The sequence below is a fragment of the Bufo bufo genome, chromosome 5, assembly GCF_905171765.1.
Source record: "Bufo bufo chromosome 5, aBufBuf1.1, whole genome shotgun sequence".
Taxonomy (NCBI): domain Eukaryota; kingdom Metazoa; phylum Chordata; class Amphibia; order Anura; family Bufonidae; genus Bufo; species Bufo bufo.
Window position 1 is genome coordinate 438,262,979 of NC_053393.1, and position 26,707 is coordinate 438,289,685.

The 26,707-nt window shown below is 43.3% G+C and overlaps 1 protein-coding gene across 1 annotated transcript in view; it reads left to right on the forward strand.

Moving 5' to 3' along the window:
* The window catches only part of LOC121002190 (cytidine monophosphate-N-acetylneuraminic acid hydroxylase-like), a 259,046-nt gene that overhangs the window by 228,662 nt on the left and 3,677 nt on the right, over positions 1-26,707 (forward strand). Inside the window, exons 16-17 of the mRNA XM_040433533.1 lie at positions 4,629-4,745; positions 11,985-12,100. Coding sequence (XP_040289467.1) covers positions 4,629-4,745; positions 11,985-12,100 — 233 coding nt within the window. The remainder of the gene's footprint in view (positions 1-4,628; positions 4,746-11,984; positions 12,101-26,707) is intronic.

Consider the following 26,707-nt stretch of genomic DNA (forward strand, 5'->3'; position numbering starts at 1 on the left):
AGCCTCATCCTCTGCACAAGCCACTCCTCCTCCTGCTGCTGCTCCTCTTCCTCCAGTAGTAGCTCCTTATCCTCCACGGGTCTCTCTCTTTGTGAATTTTCAACAGCTACAGGGCAGACAGTAAGATGCGTTAGATGTTCTTCTTCCACCGTCCCTTGTTGCATTAGCATGAACGTCTGCTCTAAGATAAATATAAGGGCTATGATATTGTTGATACCACAGTTGTCCCTACTGACAAATCTGCATCTGATGAGCTGCCACTGCCTGACCTCAAAATGACACATGCCCCCTGCTGAAGTGGTCTGGTGCATGACGAAATCATTTACCACTTTACACTCTAGTATATGCAAGGTGGGATTCCAGGGAGGCGGAACATCGCAGATCAAGCAGCACTATGACAGTCTGTTCTGTCTCTGCAAGCCCAGGAGGTAGTTTCTTGCAACTTAAGAATGGTTGATATGTGAGGGCAGTCTCCTGGACATGGCCAGCATGCATGACTAAATTTATCACGTGTGTCTTACAGGGACTATTGGTGTAATTTATCAAACTGGTGGAAAGTAGAACTGGCTTAGTTGCCCATAGCAACCAATCAGATTCCACCTTTCATTTTCCAAAGGAGCGGTCAAAAATGAAAGGTGGAATCTGACTGGTTGTTATGGGCAACTAAGCCAATTCTACTTTACACCAGTCTGATAAATTACCCTATATGGGTTATTTTCCTCAAATGCAGAGCAGCCAAAATGTTCCTGCCATTTTTACTGACCACCTTGCCCAGTTGGATTTAGTGCCAGCAGAATGTCTATTGCTTGATGCACTTTAGCAACTGGTCGGCTGTATGGCTACTCTCACACAGGCCAATCAGCTCTAACATGGCATGGCAATCCTTTACTTTACACATATGATAGGAGGAGTGGAAGTCACGCTCTGCTGTACTGCTGTTAGGGACAGGAGGATTTTCATGAAAAAGGTCATGGAGGAGGCAGATAAGTGCCTGGTGTGGGAACCCTACGCAAATATATATATGTCGTCATTTGAAAAGCACCATGTTTATACACACAAATATTTCAAGAGTTTTGTCATGGTATGGAAAAGATACATTGACGCCATTTTTTGCGTGTGGGCGGGGCCACTCAAGCCCCCTCCTCGTTCTGCTGGAACATCTAAATAATGTCTGGGAAGAATTAAAATTTACGATGAATTATGATTGCCATACCGTTAGCTTTTTAGATGTACAAATATCAAAACAGGCGGATGGGTGTTTGGCCACAGATTTGTTTCGTAAAGAAACAGATAGAAATAGCGTACTGCATTACCAAAGTGCACATCCTCTTCCCCTGAAAAAGGCTATCCCCAAGTCCCAATTTTTAAGGGTTAAACGGATAGTGTCAACTCCTGAAACACAAACTTTGAGAATGGAAGAGATGTCTTCCAGGTTCCGGGACAGAGGCTACCCAGAGGGGGTACTCAGGGAAGCTAGGAATGCTAGCGAAGCTATAATTAGAGCAAGGGATAGGAATGCAGGTGCACACATACCATTTGTTCATAAATATCATCCATACAACCATCTTTACGATAATATTGTGCGCAAACACTGGCACATCCTGGGTAAATCTTATCCAATGGTAGAGGAGTTTAAAAATCTCCCTCTCATATGCAATAAACGTAGTCCCAACCTGAGGGATCACTCCGATATAGGAACCAGTACGAAAAAACTGACTCAGAGAACTTTGGTCAGCCAAAAGAGAGGTACATTTCCTTGTCTCCACTGCATACAATGCAGTAATGTACAAAAGGGACAATATTTCTATCATCCACGCACTGGGAAGGCCTATAAGATTAGAGGCTACTACACTTGTGACACAAAAAATGTCATTTATCTTATTAAATGCCCGTGTGGGTTGTTGTATGTGGGAGAGACAATTTAAATGGTGAAAGATCGCATATCTAAACATAAATCCACAATACGGAAAGAAAATTTGCTGTTACCCATTTCTTCTCATTTTCAGAACCATAATCATTCTATCGCACAATTGAAATATCAAGTCATAGAGCAGGTACATCAACCAAGGAGGGGAGGTGATTTAAAGAGATTGTTGTTACGCAGGGAGGCCTTTTGGATACATACGTTGGATACATTATATCCAAAAGAGCTGAATAGGGATTATGAGGTCATGTGTTTTTAATTCGGTTTTCACATTTGTTATTTTTTTGCAGACTGCAATGCCACGAAGTTAGCTTGGAAGGACACGAATCAGGACGTCAGGTGTTTGTACTATTAGTTAGTGATGTCAGTTCCTGTGTTACTAATTGATTGATGATGTTGTGATCATGTGACTGCGATCCATGTCTATAAAATGTGAGATAGGGTCAGTTTGCACTGTGGAGTTGAGGAAGGCTGACATGCCGAAACGCGTTCTGTGAACCGTTTCATAAAGCATATCTTGAAGAGCAAGTATGTCTGCTGGGATCATTCTTTATGCATCTTATTGGGATTGCTCCTTTCCCGTGTGGACATCGATACTGAGGTCGTGAGCTGTCTGATTCTGGAATTTTGGTGTGGGAACCAGACCAACACAAATTTGGAGTTGCCAATAGAACCTGGCCTTGTTGCTGGGGTACTGCCTCTCTGCAGTATCAAAAAACATTGACCCAGTGTTCTGTGAAAGACATGTACTGTCCCTGCCTGTAATCTTGACGTGCACCTTACCGGACAGCAGCTATAGCAAGCAGCAACCCATATTATCCAGCACGTGAGAGTCCAAGACAGAGATTGTTTTTTTTTTTTTTTTGGAGGAATAATGTCAGCTAGGTATCTTCCTGTGAGGCTGAGCCCACTCCATCAGTTCCCTAAAGGCAACAGATTCCACGAAGTGGTACGGCAGTGACTGCACCACCAGCAACTTGGCCAGGTGACAGTTAAGCTTGTGCACCAATGGATTCCTGGCCACACATTTCATTATTGACATAGCAGGGGTGTAGTATGAGTAGGAAAATCAGTAACTGATGATGATGACAAAGACACACTGTTGGACATGGATGCAGCCTGGCTGCCACAATGAGACCGGGAGAAGGAGGACACTTGTTGAGCTACCTGGCAGCCACTTCTGGTTTCCCACAGTAACTAGTAATAGAGCTGTGGTGCCTGCATTTGTGTTTGAACACTCATGGCTTGCAATAATTTTGTCTTCTGGCACTGTGGAATGAAAATTCCAGATAGGAGATACTCGCACAGAACTTGGCTTAGATCTGGCACATCTTGCGCTTGCACCTACAGCATCAACAGCCCCCGAGATCTGACCCTGTAAGTTTTTAGGAGGTTTTGACAGTACGTTGCCTCTGCTCTTTATTGCCTCCACCACTACCCTCCTCCTCTGATGTCACCTCCTCCTCATCAATTCTCCTCCCAGGCCCTATCCAACACACAATCATCATCACTGCCATCTTCACCATTCAAACCACTTTTATTAGACTGTGATATGCCATTGTGGGTTCCTTGACCCTTCTCCCGATTACCTGCTCTGTATTAGCCCCTAGTCCCACTGTTTCCACCACTGCCCCTACTGCCACCACTGTGGCTACAAGTGCAACTACTACCAACACAGCTACAGTATGTATGGGGCCCCCACCTCCCCCTGAACCTCCTTCTCATAGCAGTCCAAAGTGATGATGCATTTGAAAGGCTCCTCAGGGGTTGCAAGGAGGAGGAGCAAGAGGAATGCTGTGACTCCCTTCTCCAACGCATGGTGTCAGACGCACAGGTGACATCCACATCATCCTGCTGTGACTGAGAAGAGTATTGAGCCATCCAGTCCACAATCTCATCCTCTTTGTCCTCATAAATAATGTGATGCCTATCAGTAGCGAGTACTGTGGCCTACTATTAATACTAGCCGCATGGCTGGTGTTGCTAATGCTGTTTGCACTAATACCCACTTTTTGACTCTTCGAGGCCAAAAAAATAAACTCATGGGTATAATACACGGATTATAAAATGGTACTAGCAAAATTGCAAGTGGTTTTTTTTGTAATTTAAAGATAGAGGTGAAATTAAATGCTCCTCCCCTACAGAGTGGGCCACGAAAAAGTTGAAAATTAGCCTCTCTCCAGTGATAGTGATAAGATAAATGAGCAACTTAATTTATTTTTTAACTACCCATAAATTGCAAAATATGCTGAAAGTGGTCCCCGTTCATGTCTATGCATATTTGGGGACGTCGGATTATACAATTATTTTTTTTGTGGCCCCACTGAACAGAGCAACAGATGCGGACAGCACACAGAGTGCTGTCCGCATCTTTTGTGGCCCCATTGAAGTGAATGGGTCCACATCCGAGCCACAAAATATGCGGCTCAGATGTGGAACCAAACCAAGTTTGTGTGCATGAGCACTTAATGTGTCATTTCATTTTTACTTGTTTTTGTTGTTATCAAATGTATTTGATATCTCTGTGCAGCCCTCTTTTACCACGTTAGTGTGGGATTGTCTCTAGCCTTTTTAGTGTGATTTTATATTTTTGAAATTAATAAAGATTTGTTCATTTTGCCATAGACTGGGGCAGATAAAAACAATGTCACTTTATCCATAGTTAAAGTTCAGTGACATACTGTACATTTTCCTTTTTATATAGATGATTGAAACTGATGATGATTTTAATGATCTATCTAGAGGATATACCTACTTGGTAGATTTCTCTGACTTATCTTTCCCTGCTGTAAGACCAAGTCGTGACCATGCATATGAAGAGGTGAGTTATTTAATTCATATAGTAATTTACTATTTCATATCAGTCTCGCAATGTGTCACCTATTAATGCATATGGACATCTTTGAGGGGCCTTATCCACCCAGGTTCCCCTCTATGACCTAATATGGGAGGTCACTCTGTAAGAGCAGCTCCCTTTCTGGCAGAGTTATTTGTGTATTACATGGAAGGCCATTTACTTTAATAGCCTTCATGTAGTATTACATTTTTCCTACAAAGAAAGGAAAAGTTCCTAGCTGGCCATGGTTTCCCCTGGCAAAATTAGCAATTTGCTGCAGGTGCCAAGAGCTTGATCTGCGGCGATCACTTCATTTCTGTGGCAGTTCATATCTGATGATACAACCCCCATTGAAGGCTATGGCACATGCACAACCAACTTCTCCAATGCGGTTAAAATTAAAAACTTAAATAAAGTTCTATTAAAATATATCTTTATGTATGTTCAGCTGCTATACAAATGTTTGTTTCTCCATGGTAATAGACTACAAACAAACCCTGTGTAGTCTGATCTTGTATCAAATTCTTTCCTATCCACCACTTATTTCTTGCTAATCATATTTAGAATGAAAAAAAGGTACAATTATAAGGATGTATTACTGTAGGATCAGACTACACAAGGTTTGCTATTTTCCTTTAAAGGGAATGTGTCATATGAAAATGACCTATTGTTTAAATCAAGATTTTGTGTTAAATATATTTTAACCCCTTAAGAACACGGCCATATTTCACCTTAAGGACCCGGCCATTTTTTGCAAATCTAACCAGTGTCATTTTACGTGTGAATAACTTTAAAACGCTTTTACTTATCCAGGCCATTCTGAGATTTTATTTTCATCAAATATTGTACTCCATGACATTGGTAAAATGGAGTCAAAAAAATTAATTTTTATTTATAAAAAAAATTTCAAATTTACCCAAAATTTTGAAAAATTAGCAAATTTCCAAGTTTCAATTTCTCTATTTCTATAATACATTGTAAAACCAAAAAATAGTTATTACTTTACATTCCCCATATGTCTACTTCATGTTTGGATCATTTTGGGAATGCCATTAAATTTTTTGGGGATGTTACAAGGCTTAGAAGTTTAGAAGCAAATCTTCAAATTTTTCAGAAATTTTCAAAAACCCATTTTTAAGGACCAGTTCAGGTCTGAAGTCACTTTGTGAGGCTTACATAATAGAAACTACCCAAAAATGACCCCATTATAGAAACCACACCCCTCAAGGTATTCAAAACTGATTTTACAAACGTCGTTAACCCTTTAGGTGTTCCACAAGAGTTAATGGCAAATGGAGATAAAATTTCTGAATTTTGATTTGATTTAAATCAATTTTTTCCAGTAACAAAACTCATTATTTATTGCCCTGATTCTGTAGTTTGCAGAAACACCGCATATGTGGTCGTAAACTACTGTACGGGCACACGGTAGGGCGTAGAGGGAAAAGAGCGCTGTGTGGTTTTTGGAAGGCAGATTTTGCTGGACTGGTTTATTTACACCATGTCCCATTTGAAGCCCCTCTGATGCACCCCTAGAGTAGAAACTCCTTAAAAGTGACCCTATCTAAGAAACTACACCCCTCAAGGTATTCAAAACTGATTTTACAAACTTTATTAACCCTTTAGGTCTTCCACAAGAGTTATTGGCAAATGGAGATGAAATTTAAGAATTTCAATTTTTTGGCAAGTTTTCAATTTTAAGTTTTCAAGTTTTTGGAAGGCAGATTTTGCTGGACTGGTTTATTTACACCATGTCCCATTTGAAGTCCCCCTGATGCACCCCTAGAGTAGAAACTCCTTTATAGTGACCCTATTTTGGAAACTACGGGATAAGGTGGCAGTTTTGTTGGGACTACTTTTAGGGTACATATGATTTTTGCTTGCTCTATATTACATTTTTGAGAGGCAAGGTTACCAAAAATAGGAATTCTGAAATTTCATCTCCATTTGCCATAAACTGTTGAGGAACACCTAAAGGGTTAATAAAGTTAGCAAAATCTGTTTTGAATACCTTGAGGGGTGTTGTTTCTTAGATGGGTCACTTTTATGGAGTTTCTACTCTAGGGGTGCATCAGGGGGGCTTCAAATGGGACATGGTGAAAATAAACCAGTCCAGCAAAATCTGCCTTCCAAAAACCACACAGCGTTCCTTTCCTTCTACGCCCTGCCATTTGGCCATACAGCAGTTTACGACCACATATGGGGTTTTTCTGTAAACTGCAGAATCAGGGTAATAAATATAAAGTTTTGTTTGGCTGTTAACCCTTGCTTTGTTACTGGAAAAAAAACGGATTAAAATGGAAAATTTGCCAAAAAATAGCTGTTTTGGCACCGTTTTTTATTTTATTTTTTTGACCGTGTTTATCTGAGGGGTTAGTTCATGGGGTATTTTTATAGAGAAGATTCTTACGGACACGGTGATACCTAATATGTCTACTTTTTTATATTTATTTAGGTTTTACACTATATTATCCTTTTTATAGTATAGTATAGTATCTCCATAGTCTAAGAGTTTTTTTAGATTATCTTAGGTAGGGGCTCATTTTTTGCGGGATGAGAGGACGGTTTTATTGGCACTATTTTGGAGGGCATATGACTTTTTGATCGCTTGCTATTACACTTTTTGTGATGTAAGGTGACAAAAAAATACCTTTTTTGGCACCATTTTTATTTTATTTTTTTGACCGTGTTCATCTGAGGGGTTAGGTTATGGGGTATTTTATAGAGGAGATTCTTACAGACGCGGCGATAGCTAATATTTCTACTTTTTTATTTATTTTAGTTTCACAAAATAATATTTTTGAAATTTTTTTTTTTGGGTTTTAGTGTCTCAAGTCTGAAAATCATAGTTTTTTTTTCGATTGTCAGTGGCTAAATTGAATTAAAATTGGGGAAGGGGATTAAAAATTTAGTACTCCATGGAAGTGTGGTACTCCCTGAAGCAACCAATAATGCAGAGGCCCAGATGATCGGAGCACGTGTCACACTTAGTGTCCTTCCGTATCCCCCTCCTGTGACATACTCTGCACCTTTTTTGGGTCCGTCCCTTCTTTCCAGTATGGGGGACCACACCTGGAAGGTGTTGGCCAGGGACGATCCGGGCGCCTCCAGTTCCCGAGGTACTCCGGCCTCCTCTTTCCCTGTCAGAAAAGATCAGGGCCTTGAGGACTGCCTCATAGAACTGGAGGAATTTCCCTGTGTTGCCAGCGCTCTGGGACAGCACAAAAGAGTTGTACAAGGCAACCTGTACCAAGTAGACCGCAACTTTTTTGTACCATGCCCGGGTTTTGTGCATGGAGTAATATGGCTTGAGGACTTGATCAGAGAGATCAACTCCTCCCATATACCGATTGTAGTCGACGATGCAATCGGGCTTGAGGACCGTTGCCATGGTACCTCGCACAGGGACAGCAGTGATGCCGTTACCGTGAATTGTGGACAGTACAAGGACATCCCTCTTGTCCTTATATCTGACCAGCAACAGGTTTACACTGGTAAGGGCACGGGTCTCACCCCTGGGGATAGGTACCTGGAGGGGGTGGGTAGGGAGGCCATGTTGATTTTTCTGCATGGTCCCACAAGTGGACGTGGATCTGGCGACGAGGGACTAGAACAAGGGGATACTAGTATAAAAGTTATCCACGTACAGGTGGTACCATTATCTAGCAGTGGGTGCATAAGGTCCCACACAAGTGTCCTGCTAACACCCAGAGTGGGCGGACATTCCTGGGGTTCAATACGGGAATCTCGCCCCTCGTACACACGAAACTTGTAAGTGTACCCTGAGGTACTCTCACAAAGTTTGTACAGCTTCACGCCATACCTCGCCCGCTTAGAGGTAACATACTGGCGGAAAATGAGTCTCCCCTTGAAAGCAATGAGAGACTCATCAACCGCGACCTCCCTTGCAGGTACATAGGCCTCCAAAAATTTGGCCCTAAAGTGATCGATGACCGGCCTGATTTTGTACAGGCGGTCATAGGCAGGATCACCTTGGCGGGGACATGCTGCATTATCTGCATAATGCAGGCACTTCCGAATGACCTCAAACCGGAGTACTGTAAAGTGGGATCTGGTAGAGGATGTCCCCACTCCAGTAATGCCTGACACTGGGTTTTTTGACTAGGCCCATGTGCAGCACGAGGCCCCAAAACGTCCTCATCTTGGCTGCACTGACCGGAGTCCAGCCACCGGCCCTAGCCAAAAAGGAGCCCGGGTGTTGAGCAATGAACTATTGAGCGAACACTGAAAAAAAGACTAAAATAGTAATATTCAGAGAAGCCCACTGTGGGAATCTGGATTCCTGGTTGGCCAACAAAATCAGGAATCACAGGCTCAAAATCCTCTGGGGTACATCATGCAAGTTCACCGGTAGGGGGCTTAGGTGGACTTATCTGGTGGGCCGGATAACTATTACGAGCCCCCAGAGCTCCTCGTACTAGTGTGGGCCACAGGGTCCCTGGCATGGCGGTCCCCTTGCTCCGTCTGGCAGAGTCTCCAACTAGATGATGAGGAGGACGCGGATGACAAGAGGAAAGTGGGGTTATCCTCGTCTTCACTGGGGCTCTCGGAGTCGGAGGCAAGCAGGGCGTATGCCTCCTTGGCCAAGAACATCCGGCGGGCCATAGAGGAGTGTGTGTGTGTGCGTGCGTGTGTTTGAGTGTGGAAAACTTTATTTAGTGTGCGTGTGTGGGGGCACGGGTGTTCGCGGACTTTGCCCTAAACCAATAGAAAAAAAAAAAAAAAGTTAAACCCAAAAAAAGGCCAAAAAAAAAAAAAAGATTCAAACTCGCTGATCAGCCGTCCGAAGCTGATCATCGGTGGGGTGGGCGATGCGCTAACACAGTCAGCGTACACAAAAAAAAAAATGCTTGCACCCCAAACAATGTGTGGGGGGGGGGCAAGCTGCAGCACCCCTGGGGGGTCTAGGCTCACACAGTTGTGCTGTGGACCCCAGACACCTGATCAGGGTGATGCAACAGTTAAAACTTTTTTTATTTTTATTTTTTTCCCTAAACTTTCCCTGAATATCCCTACCTTTCCTAACCTATCCCTATGTACCTTTTAGTGTCAGATGGCACTGTGGACGTTCAGTAGGGGGGTGATGGGCAAAGACGGGTGTTTCTGGGCGTAGATCTGACGCTGCTCCTCTCTCCACCGGCTCCGGACACGGAAAGGGAGAGGAGGCAGAGCCGCAGGAAGTTTAAACCTCCCGCCCGCCCTGCAGCCAATCAGATGCGATCCTGAGAGGTGATGTCACCATCACCTCTCAGGATCACGGGCTGGTGATTGGTGGTGTTTTATCACACCACCGATCACCAACCTGTTCTGGGTTAACAGGTCAACAGAGACCCGAATAACCCGGAAACGCAGCAAACCGCAGGTCTGAATTGACCTGCAGTTTTCCGCGATCGCCGATATGGGGGTCACAGGACCCCCCCACGCATTGTCTCAGGGTGCCTGCTGATTGATTTCAGCAGGCACCCAGATCCAATCACTGCCCGCCGCGCGGCTGTGATCGGTAATACACATGACGTACCGGTACGTCATGTGTCCTTAAGTACCGGAACATCATGACGTACCGGTACGTTATGTGTCCCCAACAGGTTAAAGACTTTTTTGTGATGTTATTTTTTATTTCCACCTCACTATATTTAAAAAAGGCCTAAACTACAGAATTTTACACTGGCCACTAAGCCTAACAATAGGAGTTACTTCTCGGTTGGCACAGACTGCTTTCCAGTAGTCATCTTTTTAATATGACAGGCAAGACTACAATGACAATGATTAAATATTAAGTATATATAAATATACAGTATATATATATATATATATATATATATTCATATACATGTGTATATATACACACACACCATCCAACCACAGCCAGAGGACTCTAATACTGCTAACCAGGTGCAGGATCACTAGTGGCAAACCTACCAAAATGACCAAGGAGGTATATAGGGAAATTGGCAAGCAGAATCAACAGCCGGAGAAACTGACATGGGCTATGCAGAGATTGAAGGGTTAATCCAGAAGCAAGCCAAGGTCAGTTTGCCAGCATAAAATGGCAGGAACAACAAACACAGGATTAATCCAAAAAAAAGTCAGTAGTCAGTTAATCAGGATTGTCAGTATAAACAGGAACAGCAAACATAGGGTTAATCATGAAGCAAGCCAGTAGTGAGTTCACCAGGAGGGTCACTATACAGGATAAAGTATATAGCACTATATAGGAACAGGGTACAAAATCACAGGCAGAGATTCACAATCGCTGCTGAGTTTAAATCCGCCACCCAGCCTTCTGATTGGATGCTGAACCACAGCCCTGGCTGCCTCTGCGTCCTCTCACTCTGATAGGCCAATCATCCAGAGCATGGCTGGTTAGTGTAGTAACCTTCCGGGAACTAATCCGTTCCTGATCTCCCCCAGCACAATCACCCAGACAAGAATGACAGCTGCTGGGTGGAGAGGAAGGCATTACAAGTAAATTATCCCATGGTGGCTGTTAACAAGATGTCTCCTTAATCATGTACGGAAAATAGAATAAAAGAAAAATCTGCAATCAGAAAATAAAACAGATGAGAAAAAATGATAAGTATCACTATTTGGTTTTAATTTGGCAGGAAAATAGGTGACCTATTCCCTTTAACTATGGAGACACATTGGTCTACGTGGATGTTGTAGATGCAAAATAGTAGTAGCTTTTTTAGATGCATTTAAGAAATTAAAAATTGGTTGTGAAATTGTCCATAGGGTGCATGTACACTTATTTTAATTCTAAAGAGATTCATAATTCTGTACAGAGTAATTTCAATATGTATCTTCATGGGGCCAGGGTTCCATTTGGCTCCTGTATACTGTAGCTCCAAATTCCCTTCCTTCCTTCACACATAAATAGATAACACTTTGTTCATACTAGCATCATGGCTTTATTCTGTAACAGAGGCCATGACACTGTGATAGATCTACTTATATCCAATGAACAGAAAATGACACTGACAGACCCCATTGACTTTAATATGGTCCTTAAGGGCTTTGGTGTTAGACGTTTGACTGTGTCAAAAATACTGGAATGACCAATATGACCTGTGATGGAATCTCCTGATGCAATTTTGGACACCATTAAATTCCAGTCTGCCAACAGCTACCACTAGTCTTTTCACAAATAAATAATACTGCTTAATATCAATGCTAACAATACAATTTTCTTTTTTATATCAGATACGAACTCGAGCTACGGTCATGAGACATGTAGTAAAGAATGGACTCCTATGGGATGATTTGTATATCGGATTTCAAACTCGTATTCAACGGGACCCAGACATCTACCACCATCAGTATGTTTTCTGATTCCATAGTGAAGGCAATAGCAACTGGTGCTAGGTTCTTATAAACAGTCTGACTGAAAAGTAAATATTCTAACAGTTGATAGACTAAAAGGAAGAAAATAACATCAAATTAGGAATAGCTGCCTGTACTTGAGTCCAGCCTCTATGATGTCCATATGCTAATAAGGCATGTGAACAGGGGTTGTCTTTATGAGACATCCCCCTTTAAGTATACAATATATGGCATATCTACAAGATAGACCATAAATGCCTTAGAGGTGGGGGTCATCCTGACCTCGCACACTTCACATATTTCAATCAAACAGCTCTCAGCTATCCCACAAATTGAAACATTTTTTACTCAAATATTTGGAACACTTTCTTCCCTTTCACTAAGTGAGCAGCAGCTTGTCACATGACACAATCAAGCACCTGCACCTTCTGAGATGCATTGCAATTATCTCTTGTTAATCCCTTCCTCATTGCATAGATAATAGTCCCTCACATATAATCCTACATTTACATATGGTATGCAATGCCCCATCAATTTACTATTTTACTGTTTAGAGACAGATATCTATATATTTCTATGAATTTAGAAGTAGTGATGAAGGAAATAATGATTAAATCAATCAATGAAAGGTGTGTTGGCCACATCACACACTTCTTAATAAGATCACCATGCCTACACTGGGAGAAGGAAGAGCGCACCAAAGCTGCTGAGCATGGAAATCAACCACTGAATGCAGGAGAATTTGGATCAGAAGGATAAACCGCAAGGGGCATTACCAGAGAGGAAAATATAATTGTTTCAAAATGTGAATTTAAAAGATTTGAAAATGAATAAGCTTGCACAGGCTAAGTGAATAAATATACACTGCTCAAAAAAATAAAGGGAACACTTAAACAACACAATATAACTCCAAGTCAATCACACTTCTGTGAAATCAAACTGTCCACTTAGGAAGCAACACTAAGTGACAATCAATTTCACATGCTGTTGTGCAAATGGGATAGACAACAGGTGGAAATTATAGGCAATTAGCAAGACACCCCCAATAAAGGAGTGGTTCTGCAGGTGGTAACCACAGACCACTTCTCAGTTCCTATGCTTCCTGGCTGATGTTTTGGTCACTTTTGAATGCTGGCGGTGCTTTCACTCTAGTGGTAGCATGAGACGGAGTCTACAACCCACACAAGTGGCTCAGGTAGTGCAGCTTATCCAGGATGGCACATCAATGCGAGCTGTGGCAAGAAGGTTTGCTGTGTCTGTCAGCGTAGTGTCCAGAGCATGGAGGCGCTACCAGGAGACAGGCCAGTACATCAGGAGACGTGGAGGAGGCCGTAGGAGAGCAACAACCCAGCAGCAGGACCGCTACCTCCGCCTTTGTGCAAGGAGGAACAGGAGGAGCACTGCCAGAGCCCTGCAAAATGACCTCCAGCAGGCCACAAATGTGCATGTGTCTGCTCAAACGGTCAGAAACAGACTCCATGAGGGTGATATGAGGGCCCGACGTCCACAGGTGGGGGTTGTGCTTACAGCCTAACACCGTGCAGGACGTTTGGCATTTGCCAGAGAACACCAAGATTGGCAAATTCGCCACTGGCGCCCTGTGCTCTTCACAGATGAAAGCAGGTTCACACTGAGCACATGTGACAGACGTGACAGAGTCTGGAGACGCCGTGGAGAACGTTCTGCTGCCTGCAACATCCTCCAGCATGACCGGTTTGGCATTGGGTCAGTAATGGTGTGGGGTGGCATTTCTTTGGAGGGCCGCACAGCCCTCCTTGTGCTCGCCAGAGGTAGCCTGACTGCCATTAGGTACCGAGATGAGATCCTCAGACCCCTTGTGAGACCATATGCTGGTGCGGTTGGCCCTGGGTTCCTCCTAATGCAAGACAATGCTAGACCTCATGTGGCTGGAGTGTGTCAGCAGTTCCTGCAAGACGAAGGCATTGATGCTATGTACTGGCCCGCCCGTTCCCCAGACCTGAATCCAATTGAGCACATCTGGGACATCATGTCTCGCTCTATCCACCAACGTCACGTTGCACCACAGACTGTCCAGGAGTTGGCAGATGCTTTAGTCCAGGTCTGGGAGGAGATCCCTCAGGAGACCGTCCGCCACCTCATCAGGAGCATGCACAGGCGTTGTAGGGAGGTCATACAGGCACGTGGAGGCCACACACACTACTGAGCCTCATTTTGACTTGTTTTAAGGACATTACATCAAAGTTGGATCAGCCTGTAGTGTGTTTTTCCACTTTAATTTTGAGTGTGACTCAAAATCCAGACCTCCATGGGTTAAAAAATTTGATTTCCATTTTTTTATTTTTGTGTGATTTTGTTGTCAGCACATTCAACTATGTAAAGAACAAAGTATTTCAGAAAAATATTTAATTAATTCAGATCTAGGATGTGTTATTTTTGTGTTCCCTTTATTTTTTTGAGCAGTGTATTTACTAAGTGTGACTAAATATAATATAACACAGAGAAATCACATACAGAATAGTAAAAAGTAAATAATCATCACTGGCCTACAATATGGGGGGCACTCAGAGTCAATCATGCTATAAGACATGGCTGTCTACCATGGTATAACACATGACTGACACCCCAGGGTGTACAAGAGATAGGGAAAATCAATACTTAAATCCTACCTAGAATGAAGTTTTCAATGGAGTGCCAACATATGTGTAACAGAGTTTAAACTTTTTAGCCCCTCCAGTCCTCCAGTGTGCATGTCTCTGAGATCACTTAGGAATGTAATCTTATCAACACAATGGGGAATGGGTACTAACTATCTGTAACCCACTACATTACAAGGCACATCATTACACAAAAAGGGGACAGAACCAATCAGTTCTTCAAAATACACTTACAATACAGTAATGTACATAAAAACTAAACAATATATTTATTGCACATATATTACAATAAAATTTCATTGCATAGTAATAACTTTTCATGGAATTTTCATGGAATAACCCCTTTTAAGAAATTTAAAGTTGGCCAGCATCTGTCTTGGTTAAATAAAAATCAAGGCTGTGAAAATACATTAAAAAATTACTTCTGTATGAATAAACTGCTTACATAATTCAAACCCACTGATTCTTAAAAATAGCATGACATTGTTACAAGAAACTTCCCATTCATGTAATACATCAGGTTGTCAATTGCAAGCGTGCAAAATATACAATCTATATCACATAATAAACAATTTGGTCCACAAGTATACCACAAAAATAAATGAACACACAAACATAACAAAAAATGGGAACAAACAAGTGTTAACTGCCACAAAATACCTGAAAACTGCACTGAAACCAAATAAGTTTACTGAATATGGGACAATTTCAATAAATCTATAAGTCCACCCTATAATTTAGACCATGAGGAAATCTGGTCTGCAATACTAAAATCCAGTAATAAAGATGAGCGAACTGATTCTACACAAAATTGAATGTTACAAAATCGTCTTCAGGTTACTTAGTTACTTTCTATAGTAAGAACCAACATCGGCTCAGTGATGAGTGACTTATCTTTGGACTGTGGAAGACCACTTTCCTGATTTTCTTGTCAGACTTTGGACCTGTCAATTCATGGATGGTGTCAGTAGGAATTAAACAGGGATCCTTAGACAAAAATTATGGGGGCATCAACCACATGTCATAAAGGCTTTATGCAGATACAGATCAAGTTCCATGATCAGCTGGGCTTAGGTCAATGCACATGTGTGCAGGTTTTTTAAGTCATTTTGGCCTTACTGTCACTGTGAGGAGTGGGGGCAACTCCCCACCGTACAATGAGGAGGCAACTTGCAAGCAACAAGGCCAGGAGGAGAATTAGCGTTCCTAATTCTGGCCCTGACTCCTAACCGTATGAGCCAACCCAGATGGTAGGAGGGCTCATACTCCGGAACCTCGGGGCCCTACTAACCCTCAGAAAAAAAATCCTTGGACTAGGAGCAGGGTAAAGACGACCTGTTCCTCCAAAATACGGACGAACAGAAGTCTCTACCGGCCAAACTGCAAAGAAAGGAGACCAGCATATGGAATTGGCAGGTAAGCTACGAATGCAACACACATACCTGCCACAGGCACACTGACTGGAACCCGTGCACAAGTGCTGATGTCCACACACCTTAAGGACACAGCACATACAACAGCCACACAGGTATCCAGGACACACATAGCTGCGTATGGACACTTGGTCCCCCCTCCGGGGAACCAGAGACCCCCTTCCGGAGGATACAACCAACGTAAGACAGGGGAATGTCTAGCAAACATGCTGGACACCAAACACCACCAGACATGTAACACCAAACTAGACATACAAACACCCTGAACATAACCCACTCCATACAAATAGGGAAAGGAAGGGAAGGAGACACCGGGATGACATTGCTAAAAGACCTTGATGTCCAACAAGGTGGCCCTCAATGACTGGGCTGATGGAATAGCCACAGAATGGAGCATAGCTTCCAGCTCAAAGCAAGGCTAGAGCACAACAAACCTCCAAAATACAAGCAAAGGCTAAATAGCTAGAAGAGACCACACCCTGATCTAACCAAGTCAGGATATTAACCCCAAGCACACCACACAGCAGGGAGACACAACTTCAAGATGTGCACGTGCAAACCGAAAACTACTCGCTGCCCCCGGCAACTAGTCTGCAAGGCAACAGCGTCAAATTGTCCTGGTTGAGAGATCTGTTGCATTATGTGGCAGATCAAGAGTGGGGGGGGGGTAAAGAGGGTAATTGGGGGGGGCTTTGTGATGCGTCTCATACATTAAGGAGAGGGGAGTTGGGGCTATTGGAAGTTTCTATGGGTTGGGATTCTTTTGGATGAGTTAATGTTAGCTAGAATTTTAACTTGGGTCTGGGTGATAAATTGAAGAGACAAGCGTTTTTTGATTTAGTGTGGAGACATCTTTCAGTGATTGTCTGTTTGGTGGAGACTCATCTTACTGAGAAGACTTCCCGGCGTGTTAGCAGGGGATGGGCTGCCCAGACTTATCACTCTACTTTTACTAGATATTCCAGAGGAGTAACAGTTCTTATTCAAAGGGCAATTGATTATGTCGGTGAGGCATCCTCTGTTGAGAAGCAGGGGAGATATGTTTTTCATATGGTAAACTTGCTGGGCAATTATGTATCTTGGCTTTTGTTTATATTCCAGCTCCTTTTTCTTTATATGTACTTAACTCTTTGCTTACCTTTATTGAGCAATGGCCTGCATGTCCTTCCTTAGTGATTGGGGATTTTGATTGTGTTATGGATCCGACCATAGATAGGATTTCTATGTGGGGGGGGCTGCCATGGCTTTCCTTTCTCTAGAGGGTCACCCTTAGCCCAATTTTGTAAGGAATCCGGCTTTGGGGACATCTGGAGATGCTTAGGGCGAGGGAGAAGAGTTTATTCTTGTGTAAGCAATTCGGGGAAATCTATGTCTGGCCTTAATAAATGAAAAATATATGAGTTATGTAAAATCTATGAAATATGAGGCCAGATCTCTCTCGGACCAAGTACCTCTCTCCCTTGAGCTATGCATGGCTCACTGTCAAGGTATGGTAAGACCCCCATTTAGATTAAATCCCTATTGGTTGTCAGTAATGGATAATCATTAATTAATACAACAGGAAATTGTGTGATTTTGGGAGATTAATTATAAATCAGTAAAGACACAAGTAGTATACTAGTATGGGATGCATTTAAGGCCTATATGAGGGGGATTTTTATTAATAACATCTTCAATTTGAGGAAAAAGTATAGTATTAAGGAGAAGGCTTTAAAAGAAGTATCAATATCAGCTATGAATGACTTTTCTAGGAATAAGATAGAAGAAAATAGAAAAGCCATGCAGAATGCAAGTCAAGCATATGCAGATTTTTTGCTTGATAAGGTCCAGCAGAGGATATTTTTTATAAGGGTCAGAAATATTTCACTGAATCAGGTCTTTCGGGAAAACTCCTCTCCAAGGGTGATTTCCGTTCAAGATAAAAAAAAATATCTATCTGATAGATGGTAGAGTTGTTGCAGATCAAGACTGTATAAAGGGGACTTTTCTGAAATATTTCTTAGACCTATATAAAGCAGACAGTAATATCACGATGAAATGATGGATTCCTATTTGGATACCATTTCTTTCCCAGTTCTTACAGATAGTCAGAGGAAATCACTTGAAGCAGATTTTTCCTTACAAGAAGTAGAGGCTGCAATTAAGGCATGTTCTGGTAACTCCTCCCCAGAATCAGATGGTTTTCCATATGAATTTTATCATAAATATAGAGAGGTTATCCTCCCTAAATTATTGAGGGTGTTTACGGACTCTTTGGAGGAGGGGACCCTACCAGAATCAATGACAGAAGCGGTAATAATATTAATATTGAAAAAAGGTAAGGACCCCTTGGATTTGGGGTCATATAGACCTATATCCTTACTGAATACTGATGTGAAGCTTCTTCAAGGATTCTGACTACACGGCTCTCCAGATTGGTTTCTTCAGTCATACACCCAGACCAGAACGGGTTCATTCCAAATAAGGGTACCCACTATAATCTTCATCGTTTATTTGCTAATTTACAGTCTCCCGGGAAGGGGGGGGAGGTTCTTGCTCCATCCTGTCCTTGGATGCTGCCAAGGACTTTGACAGGGTGGAGTGGAGATTCCTCTGGACTTTGACAGGATGGGTTTTGAAGACAGATTTATATATATGATCCAATTGCTGTATAGATCACCGTCGGTGAGACTGAATATTAATGGGAGTTTGACAACGAGTTTTGCTTCGAATAGGGGTACTCGCCAAGGTTGCCCGCTCTCCCCATTGTTAATTGATATTTATATTGAGTCCTCAGCCCTGGCTGTTAGGCAGGACCCCAAGATAGGAGGATTTGGCTCCGACTTCCTTTATCTAGAGCTGATAGAGTTTCCTTGGTCAAGATGGTTATTTTGCCCCAACTCCTCTATATTCTTAGGAACTCACCTATATGGATAGAGGATACATTTTTTAACCACCTCCGGACCGCTGTACGCACAGACGCGTCCTGGAGGTGGTTGTTTCATTCCGAGTGGACGCGCCGGCGAGACGCGAGATTTCGGTCACAGCCGGCCCGCGCATGCGCATCGCGGGCCGGCAAAAGTTCGAGGACAATTGCATCAGCAACCTGCCAGCCAATGATCGTCGCTGGCAGGTTGCTGATTTTTAAAAAATCGAATCACAAGCCATATAACAGATCATATTAGTAAATATGATCTGTTATATGGCTTCTCTGCTCCTCTGCTGGTCCTTTTCGTCGGTTGGATCCAGCAGAGGAGCAGACTGAACTGTGAGTACACCAAACACTACACCTTAGCCCCAGATCACCCCCCTGCACCCCAATTAACCCTTTGATCACCCCTTTGATCGCCCCTGTCAATCACTAGTGAAAGACAAAAAGTGATCAGTGTATTGGCTGTTAGGTTTTAGGGATAGTTTAGGCCCCTTGGTTAGGTAGTTAGCGTCAGTTAGCGCCCACCCCACCGCACTGCAGTCACTTTTATTCGCTGATTAGCGTATCGCTAATCAGCATTTGTACTTTTATAGTATCTGTAAGTGATCAAAACTGATCACGGTCAGATCTATAATTGTATTAGTGTCACCTTAGCTCGCCCTCCACCCAAAACGCAGTGTTTGCCCGATCAGGCCTGATCGGTCGCCCACACGTGCGTTCACCCACGCCCGCCCCACCGCAGTGACAAAAAATTATTAGTTTTTGATCACTGCACATTCACTTTACACGCACTGCGGCGATAAAAAAATCAGTTTTGATATTTTTTATCAACCGCAGCGGCCTCTGGTACTTCGCTAGCCTCCCCTTTGTAAGACAGGTTTGCTTTTTTTCTTGGGTAGTCTCAGGGAATACCCCTAAATTTAGTAGTCCAAAATGTCAAACAGGGGGTATTCTTCTGAAGAGGCCTACAGGATTCTGACCCAGTCGGATGAGGAATGGGAACCCTCATCTGACGAATCTAGCGGGTCAGAATATGAACCTGTGGAAAGCAGTGGCTCTCTGACCCAAAGTTCGGACGAGGAGGTGGAGGTCCCTGATAGCACCAGGCGTACCAGGCCCCGTGTCGCTAGACCACAGGTTACGCAGGATCCGCTTCAAGAGCAGCAGAGTGGGGCTGTCGCTGCCGGATCACGTGGTGAGGCATACACCAGCAGCGCAGCCCTTCCTGGACCTAGTACCAGCACTGCCGTACAACATGGTGAAGTAGCGAGCACCAGAAGGGCAGTTGAAGCTGGTACGGTGGCACGTGCAGTAGTTACCCCATCGCAGCCACCGCGCAGACAGGCCCGTAGAGCCCCTAGAATCCCTGAGGTGCTGGCAAACCCTGATTGGCAGTCACCAACTTCAGCCGCACCTGTAGTTCCCCCTTTCACCGCCCAGTCTGGAGTTCGGGTTAAGACGGCTCAAATCGGTTCGGCCCTGGGATTTTTTGAGCTGTTCTTGACTGCGGAGCTCTTGGACTTAGTCGTGGCAGAGACAAACCGGTATGCCACACAATTTATAACCGCAAACCCGGGAAGCTATTATGCCCAGCCTTTCCGGTGGAAACCAGTCCAAGTTTCCGAACTTAAAATTTTTCTGGGCCTTCTCCTCAACATGGGCCTGACAAAAAAGCATGAATTGCGGTCATATTGGTCCACGAACCCGATTCATCACATGCCCATGTTCTCTGCTGCTATGTCCAGGACACGATTTGAGACCATCCTGCGTTTTCTGCATTTTAGCGACACCACCACCTCCCGTCCCAGAGGCCACCCAGCTTTTGACCGGCTCCACAAAATTCGGCCCCTCATAGACCATTTCAACCAGAAATTTGCAGATTTGTATACCCCTGAGCAAAACATCTGCGTAGACGAGTCCCTAATACATTTTACCGGGCGCCTTGGCTTCAAACAATACATCCCAAGCAAGCGTGCCCGGTATGGGGTCAAATTGTATTAGCTCTGTGAAAGGGCCACAGGCTATACCCACAAATTTCGGATCTATGAGGGAAAAGATCAGACCCTTAAGCCGGTCGGTTGCCCTGACTACCTGGGGAGCAGTGGGAAGACACTGAAAGAGGAACCGCATATGTCTCCAGGACCGTTTTCTTTTACTTACCTGCAGCCTGTTACGGGAACACTCCCCCAGGGCCTCTGGAGCCGGGACCATATTTATTACGGAGGTGAGCTGGATAAAGTTTTTTCTATATTACAAGTGTTGGTTTCCGTGCCACACCTCCGTTGTCCCGAGGAGATAATATTACCTCTGGCTTTGAGACTAATTATACAGACTCCCAACTGATTTTCACATTGACACACCTTGCAACTATGGCCTTCAGCAACCGACCAAACCGACAATCGAAAGCTGACTCAGTGTTTTCTGCCAAAAATCCAGACAGCTCCAAAGACCTTGATATTAAAAGTGGATTAAATAAATTGGAGCGCCTATTGAACCAAGAGACTCGAGTATGGTGGGACTGCACCACACTCACAAAATACATGGAACAAAATATGATACCGCGTGGTTTAAGAATTAAAAAAGTGCCCACCACAGTTTTTTCGGATGATTTCGTGGATCGATGGAATAACATTTTGACAAACTGTTCAATGGAACTGATGAAGCTTATTATAGAGCTAGAAAATGACAAACTGTCTATACTACAACAGGAAATTGAATCCACCAGAGATTTCCTGGGGAAATATGACAACAACACGGAATACATTGAAAGAGAGGAAGATATGAGATTATCAACTACTAAACTTGAGGACACTATAATGGAATACAAACATTCTAAATACCAGCGGGACCTGTATGACTACGAAAATAACCAGGTCTATGAATGGGGGAGGAGGGATAATATGTATTCCACACCGAAATCAATACTTAAAAACCGCAAAAGAAAACAAATACCCAAAAGAATGTCTAAAGTTAGTTTTTGCTCAGATACAGAGGGCTCTGAGCTTTCATATGCAACTGGTGAACTGGAGCCAGGAGCCGATGCATCCGCCCTGCCTCTTTCACTTGATGAGACAGGTAATATTACCTCCTATTATAAAAAATGTAAAACAGATAAAAATAGAAAAGACACAGTTGTTGTCTCAAAAAACATAGAAGGAGGAGCGGACGGAGGCATAGGTCAGCGGCATCCCAGGAACACCAGATTGCAAGTGAAACAAAAATGAATTCTGACTTATTGAGTGTTGTGAACTTGTCCGGTAGGGAATTGACTGATGAACAGAGATGTGTGCTCTCTCTTGGTTTAAACTTTGCGCCCACAGGGCATTTCGATATGTTCTCTACCTTGCTAGACATAAACAAATTTGTGCGTAATATCACTGTTTCACGTCATTTCTATGATGTCCCATCTCAGCCTGATCCCCTGCCAGACAAAACATTAACTTATGAAGAAAACTCATACAAAAATTTATCATTTAAAGAACAGGTATCATTATGCTGTCTGGAGGGGCTCCAACATGAGCAGGGAATCAAAGATTTGCCCAGACCCCCTGGAGATTTTCGTACAAAAAATACAAAATTTTATCCATATATGTCCCGTACAAATAGTATGGATACTTTCCAGGAGGTTCTAGAAAAGGAGCTGACAATTATTGAGAGAGAGAGTAAAAACACAAAACACAGCAGTAATCTTAGTGCATCCCAAATCCAGGCACTCCAGGAGTTACAGCAATGTGACTCTCTGGTCATTAAAATGGCAGACAAGGGGGGGGCGGTGGTCGTTATGGACAAAGAAAGTTATGGCAGCCAATTACGGGAAATGCTTACAGATACCTCCACATATAGTAAACTACCTAAAGACCCACTACAAGATTATATGTCAAATTATATGTCACTTTTACAAAAAGGCAAAGACCTGGGTATTTTTAGTGATAGTGAATTCAAGTATCTATGTGTGGAGGCACCGGTTACACCGATCATGCATGCTCTGCCTAAAGTCCATAAGGGCGTCCACCCCCCCCCCCCCTTCGTCCCATAGTATCTGGCATCGGTTCCCTGACGGAGCGCCTGGGCAGTTGGCTGGACAATATTCTCCAGCCACTGGTCAGGCGCACCCCAGGGTTCCTTAAAGACTCAGCTGATGTTTTGCGAGCGATGTACAATTTTGTTTGGAGTGCCAATTACTGCTGGATCACAGCAGATGTAGTCTCTCTCTATCCATCTATTCCCCACGGGGTTGCTCTGCTGGCGATGGAATACCATCTCCATCGATATACAGGATTTGGCTCAGGCTATGTGGATTTTATATGTGAAGTAACTGCCTTCCTGCTGAATCATAACTATTTCATGTTTGATGGGGTGTACTACCTGCAGACCCGCGGTGTGTCAATGGGAGCTAAGTTCTCACCATCATTGGCAAATTTGACGTTGTCATATTGGGAAGAAAAATATATTTATGATCCAAATAATCCCTTTATGCCTGGTTTGGTCTGGTACGGCAGATACATCGACGACGTGCTTATGGTATGGTCGGGCGGTGTGTCTGCCGTCCCAGACCTCCAGGCATATCTAAATGACAACAATTATAATTTACAATTTATATGCGCAGCACATTGTGTGCATACGAACTTCCTGGATTTGACACTCCGCGGGTCTCCAGGTGAGGCAGTGCACACCATCACGTATAGAAAAGAAGTGGCAGGCAATTCCATATTAAATGCCAGGAGCCATCATCCTATCCATACCATCAGAGCAATCCCCGTTGGTGAATTTACACGTATAGCTAGAAATTGTAGTGAAGGAAATAAATTGGAAGAAGAGTTTGATAAGGTGGAGAAAAGATTGAGAGAGAGAAACTATCCAGGTTGGATGATTAGAAGGGGACGAGAGAGAGCCTCAAAAAAGGACAGAAAAGATATGTTATTTGGCGGTTCAAAGCATAGTTCAGCTAATAAATCGACCACGGGCGGTACCAGGGAAAGTGGAGACAGTGACCAGAACAGAATTCCAACTCTATCATTAACTTATAGTAGTGAATTCAATGCAATTAGCTCTGTCATACAGAAATGTCTACCTATACTATATGATGATCATATTTTATATCAATCCCTGAAATCAGGATGTAGAATTGTGTCTAGAAAAGCCACAACCCTGTCCTGCTCGCTGTCTCCGTCCCTGTACACCGCCAGTGGTAAAGGAACTAATTTCAAACAGAATTGGCTTGTTTACAAGGGCTTTACAAAATGTGGAGGTAACCCTTGCAAAACCGGTGACTATGTGCTGCCTACCAAGTCATTCGAAAATTCAAGTCATACATATAAATATCCCATCCGTAGTTACATTAACTGTAACACGGAGGGTGTAATATATGTGATAAAATGTACGCATTGTGATCTAATGTATGTAGGCAGCACATCCCGCAGGTTCAAAAATCGCATTCTGGAACACTTGAATTATATTAACAACCCTAATATTTTAAATATATCGAATGCAGCCAAGCACTTTATATATAAACATTCACGCCAAGTGTCATCATTTCAAGCTTTTGCCATCGAGCGAGTACTGGCCCCCAGAAGAGGGGGGGATTATCGGAAAAAAATCCTTCTCAGAGAAGCCTACTGGATTTTTAGACTTGGCACTAGAACTCCAGTAGGTCTCAATCTGAAAAAAGAACTGACTTATGTCTATCAATAGATTATGAAATAAAACTGTTCATCTGTGCTAGCAACCCGGTATCATGGTTTAAATATACTTACTGATCTGTCTTGATAGACTGTCCCGAGGTCCGCGCACATCTCTGTTCATCAGTCCTCCAACATAGGGTCACAGTCAGACGGTGCGTCTTTTCGGCTTTACATGAAGTGTTTGAGAATCGACCTCATCATGGCACTTGTGACCTATCACAGGTCATACGTGCACACACAGTGCTGATACCTGCATACTATGTTCAACGCAGAATGTCAGCATTTTTGTTATATGATGAATCAGACTAGGAATAATTTACTGACAATCTTTTTTGAATTATATATAACATTATTCAGTTGTCTGATACAATTTACCTAGATGTAACAATCTGTTAATGAGGGGAGTTCTGAGGGCCATTGTTTTCTTTGTTTTATTATTATTTTATTTTTATGTAACATGTTAATAGGGAAGATAAATGTATTTTAAACAAGGACACATTCACACTATGCGGCTACTGATAGCAGGCAAATGCCACAGCGATCCTAGGGTTAATTTTTCTCTGGGCGGTGTTCGCATAGTGTGATAGCAATTATACTAACCATGATTGCAAGGTGTGCTGATATGTGTGGCAACCTATGAAGTCGGAGAATCCCTTCCCTGTCATAGGGGGGAGTGCTCCTTGACTCTTTAAATAGGAATACCACACTTGACAAATTGTTACGACTAAGGGTGGTTACCCGAAACGCGTTAACGCTATGTCATGTGGAATGTGGTGATGTCTGTGAATTGATCAACCATTAAAGCAAAGCTGAAAGAGGAACCGCATATGTCTCCAGGACCGTTTTCTTTTACTTCCTGCAGCCTGTTACGGGAACACTCCCCCAGGGCCTCTGGAGCCGGGACCATATTTATTACGGAGGTGAGCTGGATAAAGTTTTTTCTATATTACCAGTGGGAAGACAGTCTGGGACTTGGTGTCACCCTTATTCGGCAAGGGGTACCATCTTTATGTGGACAATTTTTACACAAGTGTGGCCCTCTTTAGGCATTTGTTTCTAGAACGGATTTGCGCCTGTGGCACCGCGCGAACTAGTCGCGTGGGCTTCCCCCAACGGCTCGTTACCACCCGTCTTGCAAGGGGGGAGAGGGCTGCCTTGTGTAATGAAGAACTGCTCGCGGTGAAATGGAGAGACAAGCGTGACGTTTACATGCTCTCCTCCATTCACGCAGACACGAAAATCCAAATTGAAAGGGCAACCCGTGTCATTGAAAAGCCCCTCTCAGTCCACGACTATAATGCGCTCATGGGAGGGGTGGACTTCAATGACCAGATGTTGGCTCCCTATTTAGTTTCCCGCAGAACCAGACGCTGGTATAAGAAGGTGTCTGTATATTTAATTCAATTGGCGCTGTATAATAGTTTTGTTCTCTACAGTAAGGCTGGGAGAACACGATCCTTCCTCAAATTCCAGGAAGAGATCATCGAGAACCTCCTGTATCCAGAAGGTTCCGTGGCCCCATCCACCAGTGTAGTTAGCCGTCTACACGAGCGACATTTCCCCAGTGTCGTTGCTGGTACCTCAACCCAACCGCCACCCCGAAAAAAATGTCGTGTCTGTAGCAGGAGTGGAATAAGGCGTGACACCCGCTATTTCTGTCCTGACTGCCCTGACCACCCTGCCCTATGCTTAGGAGAGTGTTTCCGGAAGTACCACACACAGGTACACCTAGCATAGGGATTGCATCTCACAGGACAGGCACACAGGGCTATTAGGGCCCTTTTACTCACAGCTGCTGCAAACCTCTCCTTTCACCTGGGATAAAGTGCATAACGTACTTCGCCACATCTTTGGGCGATTTGCGCTTTGCACATTGTCCCATGGGGAAGGAGAGGTTTGTTCTATAAAGGTAAAAAAAACGAAACAAAAAAAAAATTACCGG